Here is a 17,321-nt window from a genome sequence, read left to right as displayed (position 1 = left end):
CTAACCAATGCTTTCAAAGAATTGGACAGGTCTTCCATGGTTTCTTTATACATATGGGTTTATGGTTTATGGGGTTTTTTTAAAAAAAAACACTAGGATTGTATTTTTAAAAGCAGGAAAAGAGTGCTAGTACTGGGCTGAACAGAAGGTCAATTTAAACCAGAAAAAGGGGCAGATTTCTGCTAGTTGTGTGATGCTGATTCTGTCACCACCAGATACAGTCCAGGTTTTCTACTGCTTCTGCTAACAAAGAGTTTTGTATGGCTATACCCTTCACTGCTTTTATTAAGAAGGGAGAGGGCAGTGCCGTTTTGCCTATTCAGTTCCAGGTCCATGACCAACTGCAGGCTACTTCCAGGTGCTGCCAGCCACAAGGGCAGAACTTGCTACCAGCATTGCCATTCCCCTGTAGCCCAAGTTGAAGACAGAACTCACTCGTTATTGATGGAGCATTTCCCACTTCATCCCACACCCCACCTCCTGGCCTGTGACCTGTCATCTGGAGTACTTTTGGACTGAGGTTTAACACTCGTTTAGAAGAGCGCTAGAGCCATGTTCAGAAATAGCCTGACTGACAGGTCAAAGGTACGGCACACCTCTGAACCTGTGATCTGTTTGCCGGGCAAATTGACAGATAGTTCAACACATTGTTCCAAGCACCTGCCTCTGCTCACCCTATCCTGCCCTACCCCACATTAGAGAAAGTTGTGATGGCTGTTTTCCAGTTGGCAGGCAACACTTGGTGGAAGAGGAAAGGAAGCTAGGAGAATCCAGCAATTGCTTTCCTTAAATTATCCCACATCAAAGAAGTAAAAAAGAGCACCATTCACCAGCCTCATTACTCTGCTCGAATAGGGCTCAGCAATTGGGTCAGCAAATTTTATACCAGCATATTTTTTGCTGGCTCAAGGACTGATGGATAGCACTTGAACATGGCTGCCTGGCTATGCCCTAATAGTCCTCTGTAGTTAACCTAAGGGTGGAAATATATTTGGCTTTTAACAGGTGAATTTCCATACTTCTATACTTCCCATCAGTAATTCTGTGCTTATGTCTTCTTCCTGTCCCACCAACCTATCTTCAGCTGTTGTAAGTGCCACAACCACAACAAACTTCATCCCACTCTGCTCAAAAAGTAAAGGCGGGAGGGGGAATGGTACCTTGGTAGTTTGTATACCAGTTCTTTCCCCTCTATTAATTTTATCTGGGCTACTGAAGAGCCAGCAAGTTAGCATTTCTCTAAGAAAATCCGAAGCTCCAGAGTTGGAATGAAGGAAATTAAGGAATGGAGCCACAGGGCCTCAAAAAAAAAAAAGAATCAACTATACCACAGCTGAGCTGGAAATAAATCAGTTCAGTTCTTCAACATTACTGATACTACGGGACTACAGAGGTTCAGAGGTACTTTTAAACTGGCACTGTGTCTAGTGTTTTATCTGGAACTGGGCCACCAACTCCCACAAAGCAAAGGCAAATAGAATGGCAGACAGTACTGTGGGGAACCTATCAGGATGATGGGTGGCCACCTCACCAGCTTCCTGATGAGTCTGTGTTTTCTGACCAGCTGCGCCATCATAACAGTCATTTTGTGAGCATGCCCAAAGCATTTTTTCAGAATGTTCTCACTAAAATTGCCTACCTTGTATAGTTTATTGTATCAGAAAGTGATAGGCTGGGAAAGGCTGAATGACACCATGTCAGTTCTCAGAAGCAGGACAGGTTATTCATTGGACATTGCAATGCCCTGCCCAGCTTTTGAGGTATCAGGGCAGTAAGTTGATTATTATATGATCACATTTAGCATCAGAAGGGACCTTCCATCACCCCATAAGTTAAAGCTGGGGGAGAACAGAGAGTGGAGCTTTGTTGTTCCTTCTGTGTTTATTTTTGCATCCAGGTTTCTCAATTGTGTTGATCCATTATTGGAGTTCCATAAGACAAACTGAACACACATGAGTTGTCTTAATGCACAACTAATAATAGTTCTTAGCATGTACTATGCACTTCTGAGTTGTAATAAATTAAAATTTGCTTGTAAGTCAAGGGAATTTGTTAAAAAAATGTAGCCCACACAAAATAAAAGTCTACCCATGCCCTTGCACGCTTCAGGGTTACCTGCTTGGGATGGAAGTTTCCATTGTGGTCACAGTTAGGGATGGGGATGATGTAGAGATCCTCATGGGTTCGGGTTTGGGAAGCTGCTAGTCTCTCTAGGGCTCTCTGAAGCTCACTATGACACAAGCCTTGAACCTGTTGGCAAAACAAAAGGAGGAAGTGCAATCAGAACACAGGAACAAGAATTTTATTGTGAATACATCCAATAAAATTAACTCTAAGTAAGTTTGGACATCATGTTTAGCTGGGCTTACGGGTGGACATTTTCACTCTCACCAGCTGGCTTCTCCGTAGAATGGAGGTGGCTAATGAGCCATTCATGGCTTGATTAGTCAAGTTCAATGAGATAGTCAAAAGGGGTACTATGGATTCATTGAGGAATCCATGGAATGAATAATTTGTTCCTAATTAGTTAATGGCACGTTTTCTGTCTTCTTCTGAGCTAAAGAAATAATATTACCAGTCTGGCTATCACACAAAATTTAATTAACCAATCTGTGGATGACTTGTTAGCTGCACCCATAAGAACCAGCAAGCTCACTCTAAACCATAATCCTAGATAAGTATACAAAAGATCCCACATGGGGAAGAATGACCATAGCACTGGTCTCTGAATGGGACATAGCACAATCTCATCTCCATTTCCTCCATGACACAGTACAGTAAAAGTGATGGAACAAGTCACTTCCCAACAGAAAAAATATCCTGGTCCCTAACCAGTTTAAAGATAAGTTAGGCTGCAAATAAAAAATGAAAGTGATCATTTTATTCAAGTGATTTTGATTCTGGTCAAAGCCCACATAGAGCTGAATCTGCACAACCTGTGATCTACTCAACTGAATGCAGACATTTTGGCTCTGTGTATGAGGGACCTTTGCTGTCTTCCCAGAATCAAAAATTGGAATTTCACCAAAATGATAGCCAGAGTTTTTCTAATTTTTTGCTAATGTCGTCAATGAGTGTTTTTTGCTTGATTGGGAACCCATGTCATATGGCTTGATGAAAGCCAAATTGTACCAGTCTACTGCAGCCTTCTCAACTCTGATGTCTTCTAAATGTCATGGGAATTCTAGAAATTGTAGTCCTAGATATCTGAAGGCACCCAGATGAGAAGTTTGTTGTAATGAAAAAAAATTGGAAAGCTAGTTGATTTCATGAAGCTGCATTTCAGGTTTCAAACTGCACCTTTTTCAAAAACCTCCTGAAGTACCATTCAATGAAGTATGGTATTAAGACTAAGAGGAGTATTAGACCTTTGTATTTAGTCACTTCCTCTTTAAGATGCTGAGATACATAGTGGAAGACTAAGACTCATTCAGTCCAAGCAACCACTTTCTCTTTGCACCTTCTAGTTTGCCTTCTTATGCACACCCTGTTTAGCAGCCTTTTCCCCTATCTTCAGAACCACCATGTATTTAAAAATTACATATAATTGGGAAACCTCCGTGAGTTCATCTGGTTCACTGGATTAAGTCACTAGCGGTAACCAACACCGAGGTAGGTTGGGAATGGATTTTATAAAGTAGGAAGAAATAGAAACAGATGAAATAGAAGCGGAAATACAAATATTGATTGTTTTAAATAGGTGTTCTTAATCACATTCTCCTCCAGCCCTCCAAATGCATCAGGCTAACATTTCCAGAAATTCCATGGCTGTGCCAGCAGGGAAATTCTGGGACTTGTAATTCCAACACATCTGAAAGGGACCTGGAATGTTGGGAAATGAACAGCAAAGCTGAGCAACAAATGTGAAGAGCCTAATTCAGTGAGATGTGGTTTCTGTTCCCCTTCCTCTGAAGAAACACCAAAGCCCCTCACCACCGGCCGGGTGTCCTCCCGGAGAGCAAGGCTCCCATGGCTTCTCATCTTGACACCGCTGTTTATCCGCTCCCGGGCTCTTGCTTGTTGTTTCTGCAGGCATTTACGGTCATGGCTGCTGCAGGGGCTGAAGTTGTTGGTGGGAGGGAGTTCAACCTCTGCCTGCTCTAAAGAGGAACAAAGTCAGAGGACATGACAAGGGTCAAAACAAGGTGGACTGGTCTTGAGGGTTGAAGAACGTACCCATCCCAAGTGTTACCTGTGTTTCTGAAAGTCTGGTTGCATAAAAGTTCCTTTCGTGTGCTTTGTTCCTGTTCAAAGGAGCAGGGAGGGGGGGAGTTTTGGCTGTTCTAGCCTCAACCCATTTGGAGATCAGAGCTGTCAACATTAAGAGACCCACTAGATGACAGCAGTGTCATCATCAACTTTGCCTCAGTCTGGTGGTCACCCAGATTTTTGCAGCCCAGCTATGGTAGCTCTATCAGTTCTCAGTTTCTCCCAAGAAACTGCTGCTTACACCTTTTTTGGAGTTCATAACCTGCAATCTAGAAACCTGGCCCAGTAAGTTCATGGTTATGTCCATGGATGGGTTCAACAGTGGTAGAAGTACTTTCCGTCCTGTATTATTACACTGAGTTCCTACAACAATTTAGTTTCCAGGGACAATTTCCATTTTTCTCTTCAAAACCTTGCCCAGTTGGCTGTCTCTGAGTTTTCAAACTGTGGCCATTTTCTCTTTTTAATTCTCCTTTTCCAAAAAGATTGAACTCAAGCTTCCAAGAATGTTTGTAAAACTTTGGCTCAAGTTCTCATAAGCTGACAAACTTTGGAGATGCACTTGCATGCTTGCAAAACAAAGACAAGATTTTCTCCATCAGTGAGACTTCCCTCTTCATTTGCTTTACACCAAATTATGTTTGTCAGCATTTTCAATGTAAAAGTTGGAAAGAACCTTGGAGATCATCTAATCCAACCTCTTGCCCAATCCAGGAATCCATTATTGCCACCTCATCCCCAATAGACAGATGTCCAGCCTCTGTTTAGCTCCAGGGAAGGAGGTGGTTTGGGTATGACAACTCCTTGTCAGATTTGGTAGCCTCTAAATGAAAAGTTCCTTTGCCTTTGGAGAAAGCATTCGTACTAGCCATTTACACACACCACACTACCATCGTTCAGCATAACATGGACAAACTATAGTAAGCATCAGATTTTTACACACCTCTCTCATCCAAGAAATTCTATTTACACAGAATTGGGATTAAACATCCAATATACTAATGGTGGGGGCAGAGTCATACCACATACTAAGGCACAATGTTATATAAATAACAACGTTATTTATAAATGTGATTTATAAACTCACTTTACTGCTTAAAACATTGTGTGAATCCAGCCTGGATAATTTATTCCCTATCCCTAATTAGCCAAGTTGGGCTTAATGGGTTGAATGAATATGGCCAGTATATGTGTATAGCATTCCAGAGAGTGCTTTGCAAATATGTGCCCTTCGAAACAAATGTGCTTGATGAAACATCTTTTTTCAACAGTTTGCACAGCCTTAATGAACAGAGCAACAGAAAAGCCAGTAGTTGTTTGCATCTTTGCCATCTATATACAATAGCCCTGGAGAACCCAACAGGCCAGGTGAGCAGCAGAAATTTGCAGGAATTGCCTCTTCTAAAGTTCCAGTAGAAAGGTGAATAAAGGCAAGGCCAGTGCTGTCTGGCTTATTTTCCCCTTTAAGTTACTTGGCTGCATCAGCCTCCAGCAAAAGTCTATTTTGCTGATCCTTCTCAACTGCACACCTGACTTTCAGTTTGACCTACACCTTCAGCTTTAGCCCAGGTGGCCTGCTGGGGGAAAAACCTCTTGCTAAGATTAGGCAGGAAGTAAGAAAAAGAAAAACCATTATCCTCTCCCTTCCTTCCTACAGTACCTGAACTTAGGCCACCATTGTTACCTCTTCTAAAGTAAATAAAAAGAGTGCCTTGCATGGTGCTCAGTTCCCCACTAGGAACATGCCTGTCTTCAGTGCCATATTTTAACTAAGAGGGTTTCCAGCAATCTGGCCAATTCCAGGCTCTTCCCTGCCAGTGAAAAGCCAGATGATATTCTAAACAGTAGATGAAGTACTTAGAATACAGTCTTTTGAGTACTTTAACAGAACATTATTGACAAGCCTTATGTCAAGAAACACAAGCAGAATCTGCAAAAGTAATTTTGAAGAGGAATATTGGTATCTAGCTGACCTTGGCTGATCTCAAAAAGCTAAGGGTTTGGGGGCTTCATTAATACTTGGGTAGGAAATGCAAGCCCAGGAAATGCAAGGGCTGTATACTCACCACAAATAGAGAAGTTGAAAAAACATCCCAGGGGTGGAAAGTCCATTTTTGCTTCCTCTTCTTGCTAAGTCTTTGCTTTTCCTCCTCATCAACTAACTTAGGGTGGAAAAGGAAATTTCTCCCAGGCTTTAATGAATGCAATACAACCTCTTCAAGCTTCCTTTGCACCATGGCAAGAGAGCATGGATAGCTTTCATATGCTGATGAAATAGATCTCCCTTCCAGAAAAAAAAGCATCATTGTATACAGATTGAGAGCTGATTATGAAATAGCACCAAAAAATAAAAATAAAAAAGTCCCTCAGCAAGCAATTCTAGATCCATAGCTATCAATCTGGCAGTGAAAAATATTAAATCCTCATATCACACAAATTGTTTGGTTTTTCACACAGGTACATTCAGAAGCAGAAATTGCCCCAGCTTCCTCTTGTCCTATATGTCTTAATGTACCTACTGGCTTAGAAGCAGGATGATTCAACTTCTGCTGGTGTTCATCAGTTCTTAAAGTTCTTATTTAAAAAAAGTTGAGAAAGGCTGATCTAAAGAGACAACAAAAGTTTGAAAAACCGTGTATGGAAGATATGGTGATCGAAGCTAGGTCCCAATCTATCAAGTAGGATGTCAGTCAGTTTCTCTGTCAGACTACATAGAATCAATTTGGCTGTTTATAAAATCTATTCTGTATTGGTCTCAGTCAATCAATCAATCAATCAATCAATCAAATCTTTATTATAGTCATAGACCAGCATAAGGAGGGTGGGGTACAGTCAATTAAAAAGCATAGAAGATACATAAAAATTTTGAAAAGCTAGAAGATATAAAACATACATTAAACTAGAAAGTATATATAAAAACAAGAGCCTAAAAGAATCTAAAAGGTGGGTAGGAGCATTAGATGGGTGCAGGGGAGCATAAAGGCTAGTATGTGGAAGTCTATATCTATCAAGTTACAGGGCACTCTAGTATGGCGAACTAGATGCTCATTAAGTCTAATTTATGGCACATAAATCATAAAATTCTGATGAATTTTAAGACTGCTGTGCAGAACCTGGCAACACTGTGTGTTGTAGCAGGGTTGGTATGTGAAAGTAGCAGGGAGGTGTATAATTGTCCTATGCGCCTGGGTATTTAGGCAGTAATGGTGAGATGAGGCTAGTACAAATGTCTCTGTAATACAGGCACCAGAGAAGCACATGCTCTGTTGTTTCTGTGTGTCCAGAGTCTCTCTGGGTAAGGAATCTTCCTGTATCAGCTTTCAAGGACAGCTGAGGGGAAGGTATATCATTGTGCCAGAGTAAAGGCCCTCCGGTGTTTAGATACTTTGAGTTTAGTTAATTATGCCATAGGGGAGGCAGAATACCTGATGGATTAACTGGCAATAAAGGTTGTGGTCCTGGCTAGATTCAATTGGTGCTCTGTGTCTGCTACACACTCTTTAATGAGTGCTTTGGCCTGATCATATCCCATGCTGAGTAGAAGACCTGGAGAGAAGCCCAAGGATGAGATTTTAGTTGCCACTGCCTGTTTCCATGTGGACTGAAAATCATCCCTCATAGTTAATGGGGTGAGGCCAAAGGATAGTCTCAGCCAATAGTTGAATATGACCACCCACACCCTAGGCTCCACTTTCATGAAGCCTGAAAGTTGCAGGGTAGCATTAGAGAGACATTTTGGAACTTGAAGGGCCAATCTTAGACATTTGGATTGTACAAGTTCTAATGGTGCAAAATTGGAGAAGGGGCACAGCTGAGCACCATAAAGAAGTTGTGCTATTGGCTTGGTTTTGAATAATTTGAGTGCTGCAGGTATATAGTGGCCACCTCTTGTCTTAAGGGATTTAAGGATGAGCTCCTCTGTGCATTTTCAGCACTGTAGTTCTTGTGGGCTTTCTTACTGCGGGAAGAATGAGGGACTACCCTCAGGTGTTTGAAACAGGAGATCTGCACAATCGTATTGGTCTCTTGGAGTGGGCATCCTCATCATAAATAATGAAAAAATTCCAACTGCCTGTGTTTTTTCCAATAAGCATCACTCTAATGAGAGTAAACTAGACTACATCTAACATTTTAGACTGTCTTTCTAGTGCACATGAGCCTGTGGATAGTTCTTGGACAGACTGATCAATTTATAACTAACCATTTTTATTTTCTTCCTCCAAATTCTAGCTGTGTGTAGAGATGGAATTCATTGCTCTCAGAGAAAGCAAAATCCAATCACTGTCTGTCTAGAATCTTTTTGAGACCATTTTAGTACAAATAATGACATTTTCAACTCTCATATAATTTGAGAGTTGCAGGCTGATCCCTACAGTTAAGGACATACTGTAGGTGTCTGTTTCTAACCACAGTGATGTCAAAATGACAAAATGCACAATGTGATATCACAACATAAGTTTTGCCCTTTTATACTTGTGTTGCAACATTGCACATAAAGGAGTTTACATTGTGATGTTGTGATGCCTGTTTTGTCACTTGCTCCTCTTGGCCCCCTCATGTGGACACTCATGGTTAGGGCCAGTCTTATCTTCTATGTTGATGGAACAAGACACCTGAGAAGGCCTTTAGCTGGGAATTATGGGAGTCATAGTCCAACAAATATGGAGAGGAATAAATTTTTAAAAGTTGCTACATGTTACTATTGACGAGAAACCAAGCTAAGGTTATCAATCCTACAGTACAAATGACAATTTTCTCATTTAAGTTTATGGTATATTCTTTTTATGCAATTTTGCTTATAATATTTTTATGATGTTTGTTTTTTCAACACAGTACATTTTTTCAAATGTACAGTACATTTTATTTGTACTGATATTTACTTACTGATCATGTATTAAATGCTGTGGTGTGATTTTATTTTTGATGAATTATTTTAGGTGTTTGCTGAAAATATGTAACAGTCATGCTTAACACTAAATTAAAATATCATCAAAAATTGGGCAAAGAGTGTCCTTCAAGGGACTCTCTTCTGCACTCATAACCTTTTCATAAGCCAGCCCTATCAAACTCTCAGGAATTACTGAAAAATGGCTTTTAATTGTTTGACTAAGTTTTTAAGGACATCGATTTTGTAATAAAGCAACTGTTCTCTCTTGCTGTCATAGTAACTCCAGAATAGTTATGTTTGCTCTATTCTACCCACTTGATAAGGAAACTAGAGTCTTTTTAACAGGATTAAGTTACACAGAAATTTAAGACTTCACAAACTTTAATGAGGAATAATAACTTCTCTAAGTTGTCATTCTGACCGAGAGACTGCTGAAGCTCAAGGCTGCTTTGTGGATTGTAAATCACTACAGTCTTTACACATCTTGCTTTAATCATGAGCACTACCGGCAAGATGCCAGCCTCAATATGTTTAAAGATTAAGATTTATGATCCTTCATTTCTTAAATCCCCTATCATTAAGGTTGGCAATTGGCTACTGAAAACAGATGATGATTTTTAGTACTCCATATGTTGCTGAACTATAGTTCAGTATCCCTTATCCTTGGCCATGCTAACTGGGACTGCTTGGAATTGTAGTTCAGCGGCATTGGAGGACACAAGTTTCTTACCCTTCATTTATGGAAAGGGCCATCTGCAGAAAAGGTGCCAGATTCAAACTTCCTCCCCCTTCCCCCAATACTTCTAGCTAAAACAGGATTGGAAAATACCCTTTTGTGTGACAGCCAACGCTAAGATGCAACAGGCAGTGCAGAACCAGATAGATCAATGGCCTTATCCATCAGCATAAAGTAGGAAAGCAAGTGGAAGAACACATGCTTTGCAAGGAAAAATTCCCAGATGGAATTCCAGTCGTTTCCTAGTGGGGCTAGAAAAACTCCTGCTGGAAGCTTGTGAGAGCCACTGCCATTCAGTGCGTAGATTTACACTGCACGCCAAGTTATAATGGGGAGTTTGCTTTTGCTTAACATGTTGTCTGAATCCAGCCTTTGTGGTTTCTTAAATGTGGTTTATGGCTTAATGTAATGTGTGAACCCTGCCAAGGACCAGATAGCAAAGGCTGGCACGCAGACATTAATACTGGGTTAGCTGGATCAATACACTTTGTGTGTTCAGTTTCTTTAGATTCTGTGTGTAGATTCAAAGATCAAACCTTCAAGGGTGCTCATTTTCTGCTGATGTTGCTGTTCACTTTCTTTTCTTTTAGGGAGGGGAAAAGTTGGACAAAGTGGATTTTATACTGGCCTCTCTCATACTGCCTTTAAGCCAAAGACCTCACTAGCTCTCCAGAAAAGCTTGTAACCATGACAAAAGCTATCACCCAGTTTGCTCCTCGCAATTGCCCATTGTGGAAACAGAAGGCCCAATGCCAGGGAAACAGCGATTGGGCTTTAAATGAACCTGCAGTCTCCCATCCAGGAGAATCAAGCACACTGGGCAGAGGGTTGACATGTGGCACTTATGGGCTACCTCAGTGATGCTCTGATTGTGTCCTTGCTCTGATCTAACCATGTGTTTTGCACCTCAACTCATTCTCTCCAAATCATCATTAGCAGAGCTATCTGGTAATGTTCTTTTTCATTGCCAGAGTCCATTTCCAAACTTAAGGTATAAGCTAGGCAGGTTAAAGCATCCTCAGTATATGAGCTCATTCTGTTCTTAAACAACACAAAGCGGGGGGGGGGGAGTTGTGGCAAAGAGTATCAAAGTGAACAACTGTGGAGAGTCTTGGCAACTACTTTCTGGGTTAAACGTGATTCCAGTGGTGGGATTACCAGATGTTGGCAACCCAGAAAGCAAGTGTCAAGAGAGCACATCTGGCTAGTTTCACTTTTAAAAAAGGAGAAAGCAAATGTAGGATGCTGTGAATTTAGGGAATTTAAAGCTTAATATTTTGCTATAGCACAACATGATTTTCCCCCATTGTGTATGCATGTGTGTTCTACTTTCTTCTTGCTGAACTTCTCTGCAGCTGCAAGGTCGAGATGTCATGCCTTTAAACGTATGCTCCCACGCCCGCTGTAGTCTGTACTGAATTATTGATTTCCGTGAACAGAAAAAGCTCCATGGTGCTTTTGCAGTGAGAAGAAGCAGCTCTTGTGGACAGAAACGAAAGAAAACTGTCTTCCAGAGTGCCAGGCCCCTTGCCAACAACTCTGAAACCAAACAGGCTCCCTCTCTGCAGAAGCCTACATGAAACACTGTGAGAAATGTTTTAGCACAGTCGAGTGGGGATGGGGAGTCCCGTCAATGGAAAATATTGATTTTCTGAGCTCTTAGAACAAAAACACAGCTGACAAGCCTTGATTATCCAAAGCCAAATCCACTTAAGAAGAAACAATTTAAATCTTTAAGAAAATATACAAAGGTCGACAAATGGGGAAAAATTGTATTAAGAACCAGGTTGTTGATATAGCCGTATACCCACTGGGAGAACTATTGGAGCATCTGTTGTATAAAATTGTGCAGATTTCCTCTGTGTTGGACTTGAGCTGTGCAGGTCCTGTGGAATTGACTGAGGTATAGTCTGGTATGATCATCTGGGAAGAGTTTGAGCCGGTAGGTCCCAAGGAAGTAAGCAGGGTCTTCCGAGCTGTTGCACAGCCACCTGTTCATTAGATTCATGTGCCTCCTGGTTGCTTAACACCTCCCAAGAGGTGACTTGTGGTTGAGTCCAAATGGTGGTAAATTCATCCTTGAGAAAAGGGGTGGTTCCTCCTGTCTTTAAGGAGGAAGGGATCTGTCCCTACTTAGAAGCCTTCACTAGACCCAAAGGTGTTGGATTATTTCCAGCCCATCTCTAACTTTTCCTTTCTGGGGAAGGTTGTTGAGAAAGTGGTTGGGAAGCAGTTTCAGAGGGTCCTTATGAAACAGATTATCTGCATTCCTTCTGGTTAGGTTTCAAGCCTGAGCACAGAATTGAGACAGCAATGAGCACTTTTGTGGATGACCATATAACTGTCCCTAAACTCTGGAATGTACTAACCTTAGCATGCTTTAATGCACTCCCTACAGTGGTTCATGAAGGTAGATACCCAAAAATTCCATATGGGCTAAGGTTGTGGTCCTGTGGAGAAGGGTCTAATCGAAACCATAGTCCATGTCCTGCTATATTGTATTTTTTATAAGAATGCAAGAGCCCATCTCATCACTTCCCATTTAATAAAGAACCCAGGCAACTCCAACTGATTCTATGTGCAGTTGTTATTATCAGACCAGTGTGACTCTGTCTCTGTGAATGTGGCCAATTTTTGTTACACTGTCTACAAAACTAGGCATACCTTTATTGCATTAATGAAGTAGTCACAAGCTGCTTTATTTTGTTCCATCCACTGCTGATTGGAGTGGAGTCAGTGACCATAATAAAAAGGTATGTATGTATGTATGACCTATGGTGAGATCAGGATAGGGGAGGAATATCCATCCTGGCCCTCCTTAATCTTCCAATGGCTTTTGAGGTCATCAATTGTGGTTCCTTTCTGAACTGGCTCAGGGGGTTAGGAATGGGAGGCACATTGTTGCAGTGGTTCTCATCCTTCCTTCAGGGCCCATTCCAGGCAGGGCTAATGAGAGGAAGAGATCTAGCCCTTGGTCCTCAGATTGTGGGGTGCCTCATGGCTCAATTCTTCCCCCCACCCCCCATTTAACATCTACATGAAGCTTCTGGATGAGGCCATCCATCAGCATGGGGTTAGGAATCATCAGCATACCCAGTTTTGTATTTCAACACTTGGCCAGCCAAGCAGTGCTGTTGAGGTTGTGTCTTAGTTATGGAGGCTGTGGGGATCTGAATTGGGAAGAACAGGCGCAGACTCAACACTAGCAAAACCAAGTGGCCTTGGATTTTAGAGGTGCCTGGATCTGGAGATTTTCCATCGTTTCCATCTTTGTTTCTGGATGAGGTCACTGTATCCCAGATAGACCAAGTGTGCACTATGGGGGTCCTCCTGTATTCATGGCTTCTGCTGTGGCTTGGAGGACCTTTGCACAAATCCAACTGCACCCACTTCTATATATAGGTTGTTTATTATTTGCTGCTTTTAATTGTTGTGAGGTTTGAGTCTGATCCTGACTCTGAAAATGAAATTTATCTTGAGCCAGAAGGGAAAAAGAAACTTATCCGGAGGGAATTGGAGAAATAGAAACCAGGAGTGACTCAGCAGAGCGGTAGAAATTGGAGACGCTGATTGGACAAACTTCAGAGGGAGGTTTGAATCCTCCAATCAATGCTCGAGAGAGAAGAACAGAGAAGTGTGTGAAACAAAAGGCAGTCTGATTGGCTGCAGAGGGGAAACAGTGCAGGAAGGATCGCTTAAAAAGGCACACAAGCCAAGAGCAAGCTGCCAGAGACAACTGATCCTTCGAGCTCACAGCATCTGCGGAAGAGTCCTTACCAGAGTTGGGATCCTTGCCTGTAGCTGACATGGAATCAAAGGCAGCTCCTCCTGCTGTCGTGGACCTGCTTCCTTTGCACGCCAATCCAGTCAAGCCTCGTCTCACTGTTCCAGCCGAGCACAGTCTTGCTTCCAGTTCCAAGCCTTGTCTTGTCACTCCAGCCAAGTCCAGCCTCGCTTCCAGTTCCAAGCCTTGCCTTGCTGTTCCAGCCAAGTCCTGCCTTATCTCCAGATCCAAGCCTCACCTTGTCACTCAAGCCAAGTCCTGCCTTGTCTGCAGATCTGAGCCTTGCCTTGATGCTCCAGTCAAGTCTTGCCTAGCATCTGTTGTCAAGCCTAGTCTAGCCTCCATGCCAAGGCTGACACTCGTGCCTCAAGCCTCCTCCTTGCCACACGTCCTAGCTACAGCAGTTCTTGCCATCTCATTGAGGGGATTAACTGAGTTCTGCCTTGCTGTCTTGCCATGATCTCCTTCTACTTCTGAGTCTGCAGCCTTGCCTTGCTATCCTCCACTGTCTGGGTGGACTTGATTGAACTGCACTGTCTAATCTATTTTGAGGACTTTCATTGTTGTAAATAGTTAATTGTAAATAAAGAATTTAATAGTAATTCTGCCTGGCTGTCTCATAGTCTGAACAGGACAATTGTATATTTTAATTGTATATATTGCTTTGAGTCACATATCACATAAATTAAATAATGACAGTTCTTCAGGCAATTGACCTTGAGTGCATATTCCTGTTTATCATAACATAGCCCTTCTATGCTTTTTCAAGCATCCTTACTTGGGGAAAGACAGCTTGTTTACAGTCGATGTTTCCTTCAGTGATATCAAACTAGTACATTATTTCCAGATAAAAATCCATTCCAAGGGCTTTCTCAGATAATCAGCCTTCCAGCACCTCTGAATCCAGTTTAAAACACTTTCAGGGCTGATCTATTTTTATATCTATCTGAACATCAGGTTTGTATGAACAGAGGCCTTTTGAAAGGCTTGTGAATGGACATGCAAAAAAACACCAACCAATCAATGCTTGCTATTTCTGGCTAATAGCTGAGGACAGATCTGTCAACTAATCAATGCTTGCTTCCAGCCAGTAATTTTTCCACCACCCTCAAGGCTTTGTGTAAATGACAATCCTTTCCCTTCCTTACAAAAATAGAAGAGATTTGTTAGCTAGGGATTTCACATGTTTCTGGACTTGTATAGTGGCAAATCTCTAGTGGCATCTAAACTCCTAGTTCTGCATTTTTGCTTCTTACCTACTCATGCCAGCATGCTACTGTGAGCAATCCCAGGAACTGGAAGCCAGAGCAAGCCAAGAATCCCCATAGTGAAAATACAAATACTGTTCCTTCGAGCACAAGGCAGATGTATACTGTCATTTTGAATGCAGCATCTCAGCCTTCAAATGGCGTTTTCCCTCCATAGACCCCAATCACTGGCTCAGGGATCAATCAATATTGTTCACGGCTGCAAATCTCTGGTTGCCCCATCATTTGATCATTTGGAAATCATCATTCATTTGGAAATCATCATTCCTCACTACCCACACTGTTTCTTTGTTGGGAAAACTGGCTCCAGTACTAGGAGAACTAGATGCTTGCCAGCTTTAAACTGGTTTCATGACATTCACCTTTGAGACAATTGAGCCTAATAGTGTTTGCCCAGTCAGGTTGCATCTTTATGAGACCACAGTATTCCCCAGTCCTGTTCTCTGAAATCTGGTCTGCACATGCAGAAGAATGTGAGGTAAGTGTCCTGCAATGTGCTTAATATATTGGAATGTTCTAATTGTTTTTTTAAAGTTCCTTACAAACAGTGGTTAGCATAATCCAACATAGGCTAAGCTAAAAATCTCACAGTGTACAGCTATGCATCTAATGCAGCCATTTAAACCCATTTCAATTTAACTATCAGAGTTTCAGTCAAGATATCCAGGGAATTAAAATTTCCTGGAAGCTAGAGAAACCTTTCAAAGCATATGCTGACATGGGAGTCCAAACAGCTACTGTTGCATCCTGTTCTCCACCCACACCGCCCTCCCCAACACGCTGCTGTGAGCAGAATTCGCAATGTGTTGCACAGCAGGTGAGGAAGAAGGATAGATGAACAGATCAGGAAGGAAATAGGTGGGAGGAATTCTACAGTCTTGTTTATTTATTTTATTTACATCCTGTCTTTCTGCACAAGATGAACAAGGTCGCTAATGTGATAAAAATACACAAATAGAAATTGATAAAATAAAAACAGCATAATTTAAATATAATTACAAACACTGAGTTAAAAAATACTAAAATCGTGGAATATCTTAATGCTCTGATGGGAGATAGGAAGAGCTGTGTCTGGAGTCCAGGTTGCAACAAGGCAAGAATCCTGCTTAAAGTTTTGCTGGAGAATTTACTCAACAGCCCTTGGCCTGGTCTACAGATGGAACAGAAGGAGGAGGTAATAGAGAGAGGGCCAGGTTTAAGGAGCCTTTATCAAAGTGCCCTCTGGTGGACATGTGCTACCAATCCATCTAACGGTAATAGCAACAGATATCTTTAATTTCACCACAGTCCTTTGATATAGTATTGTTCCAATATATTGTGGGATGAACAAACAGGAGCACTGAGCCCCATCATTGCAGGAGGTCCAGGGAGTCATCACCCCTAAAGGACTTTTCTCGGCACTGAGTTCTCAGCAGGTTTTAGGAGACCCTGTATAATAAAAATCCAGAGTTGGCAGAACAAGCCATACCTCTAAACAGGTATGGTACAGAAGCTGTGCTTAAATGTTTTCCTCATGGGAAATAATTTTGCAAGTTTAGACATTTTAAAAATAACAACAAATAAGTTCTTGTCTAATGGAGCCCACTGCCTGTGCTAATTCTTCATAGAAAAAAATTAAAATGTTCCCTTTGCAGCCTGAAATTGTACAATCCATTTTATTCTTTCAATATATGACCATCTCATAGTTCTGTATATATACATGCAGGACCTTAGAGGACTATATAGTAATTCCTAAGATTCTCTAGAGGAAACCCAGGCAGCTGAAACAGCTTCAGGCCAATTTAATTTCATTTCTGTGCTCCAATATTTTTGTTGGCTTTTGACTTTTTGGCAAGTATGTTAGCGTTAGCAGCTTTTTGCACTATTAACCACGTGCTAGTTAGACCAACAAAATTACAGAATTAGACCATTAAAAAAACCCCATATACTTACTTTCTCGAATTGCAGGACTTCTATATGCTCCTTGATTAAACAGCATAAATTTAATTTTAAAATGTTTGCATTTCTGGTGCACATTACAAAAACATCTTGGGGCATAGACGTTGGCTTGGCCAGTTCTACAGAATTTAAATCACCCTTTCAAAGTGTTGAATTCAAGTGGGAGCAAATAAAAACATTTTGAATGAAGCCAGATGCAAACAAAACCTTGTTTAATAAAATCATTGGAACGCAAAAGCAACATGAAAAAGAGAGGGAAAAATTGGCCACTGGGAAAGGAAATTTGATCACAGATGCCGGTTTGGAAAGAAAAGCTGGCCTTAATTTCCTATTCTCCACCAGGACAATAGATCCATTCCCAATTTGTCAGTATTTTACAGATGCCAATAGCCAGCTATTCCACACTTGCAATTCTTTAGTGGCTTATTTGGATTAAAAAATAAAATTAAAAAATGTTTCTTATCTTGAGATCCTAAAGCCAATCTACACAACTGGAAT

At 41.4% G+C, this 17,321-nt stretch overlaps 1 protein-coding gene across 1 annotated transcript in view; it reads right to left on the bottom strand.

Moving 5' to 3' along the window:
* The window catches only part of IGFBP4 (insulin like growth factor binding protein 4), a 36,775-nt gene that overhangs the window by 4,671 nt on the left and 14,783 nt on the right, over positions 1-17,321 (bottom strand). Inside the window, exons 2-3 of the mRNA XM_063300706.1 lie at positions 3,934-4,100; positions 2,116-2,250 (exon numbers count right to left, since the gene is read on the bottom strand). Of these exons, the coding sequence (XP_063156776.1) occupies positions 2,116-2,250; positions 3,934-4,100 (302 nt within the window). The remainder of the gene's footprint in view (positions 1-2,115; positions 2,251-3,933; positions 4,101-17,321) is intronic.

This window comes from Candoia aspera, chromosome 4 (assembly GCF_035149785.1).
Source record: "Candoia aspera isolate rCanAsp1 chromosome 4, rCanAsp1.hap2, whole genome shotgun sequence".
Classification (NCBI taxonomy): domain Eukaryota; kingdom Metazoa; phylum Chordata; class Lepidosauria; order Squamata; family Boidae; genus Candoia; species Candoia aspera.
This window is presented reverse-complemented; position numbering and strand designations above follow the sequence as displayed.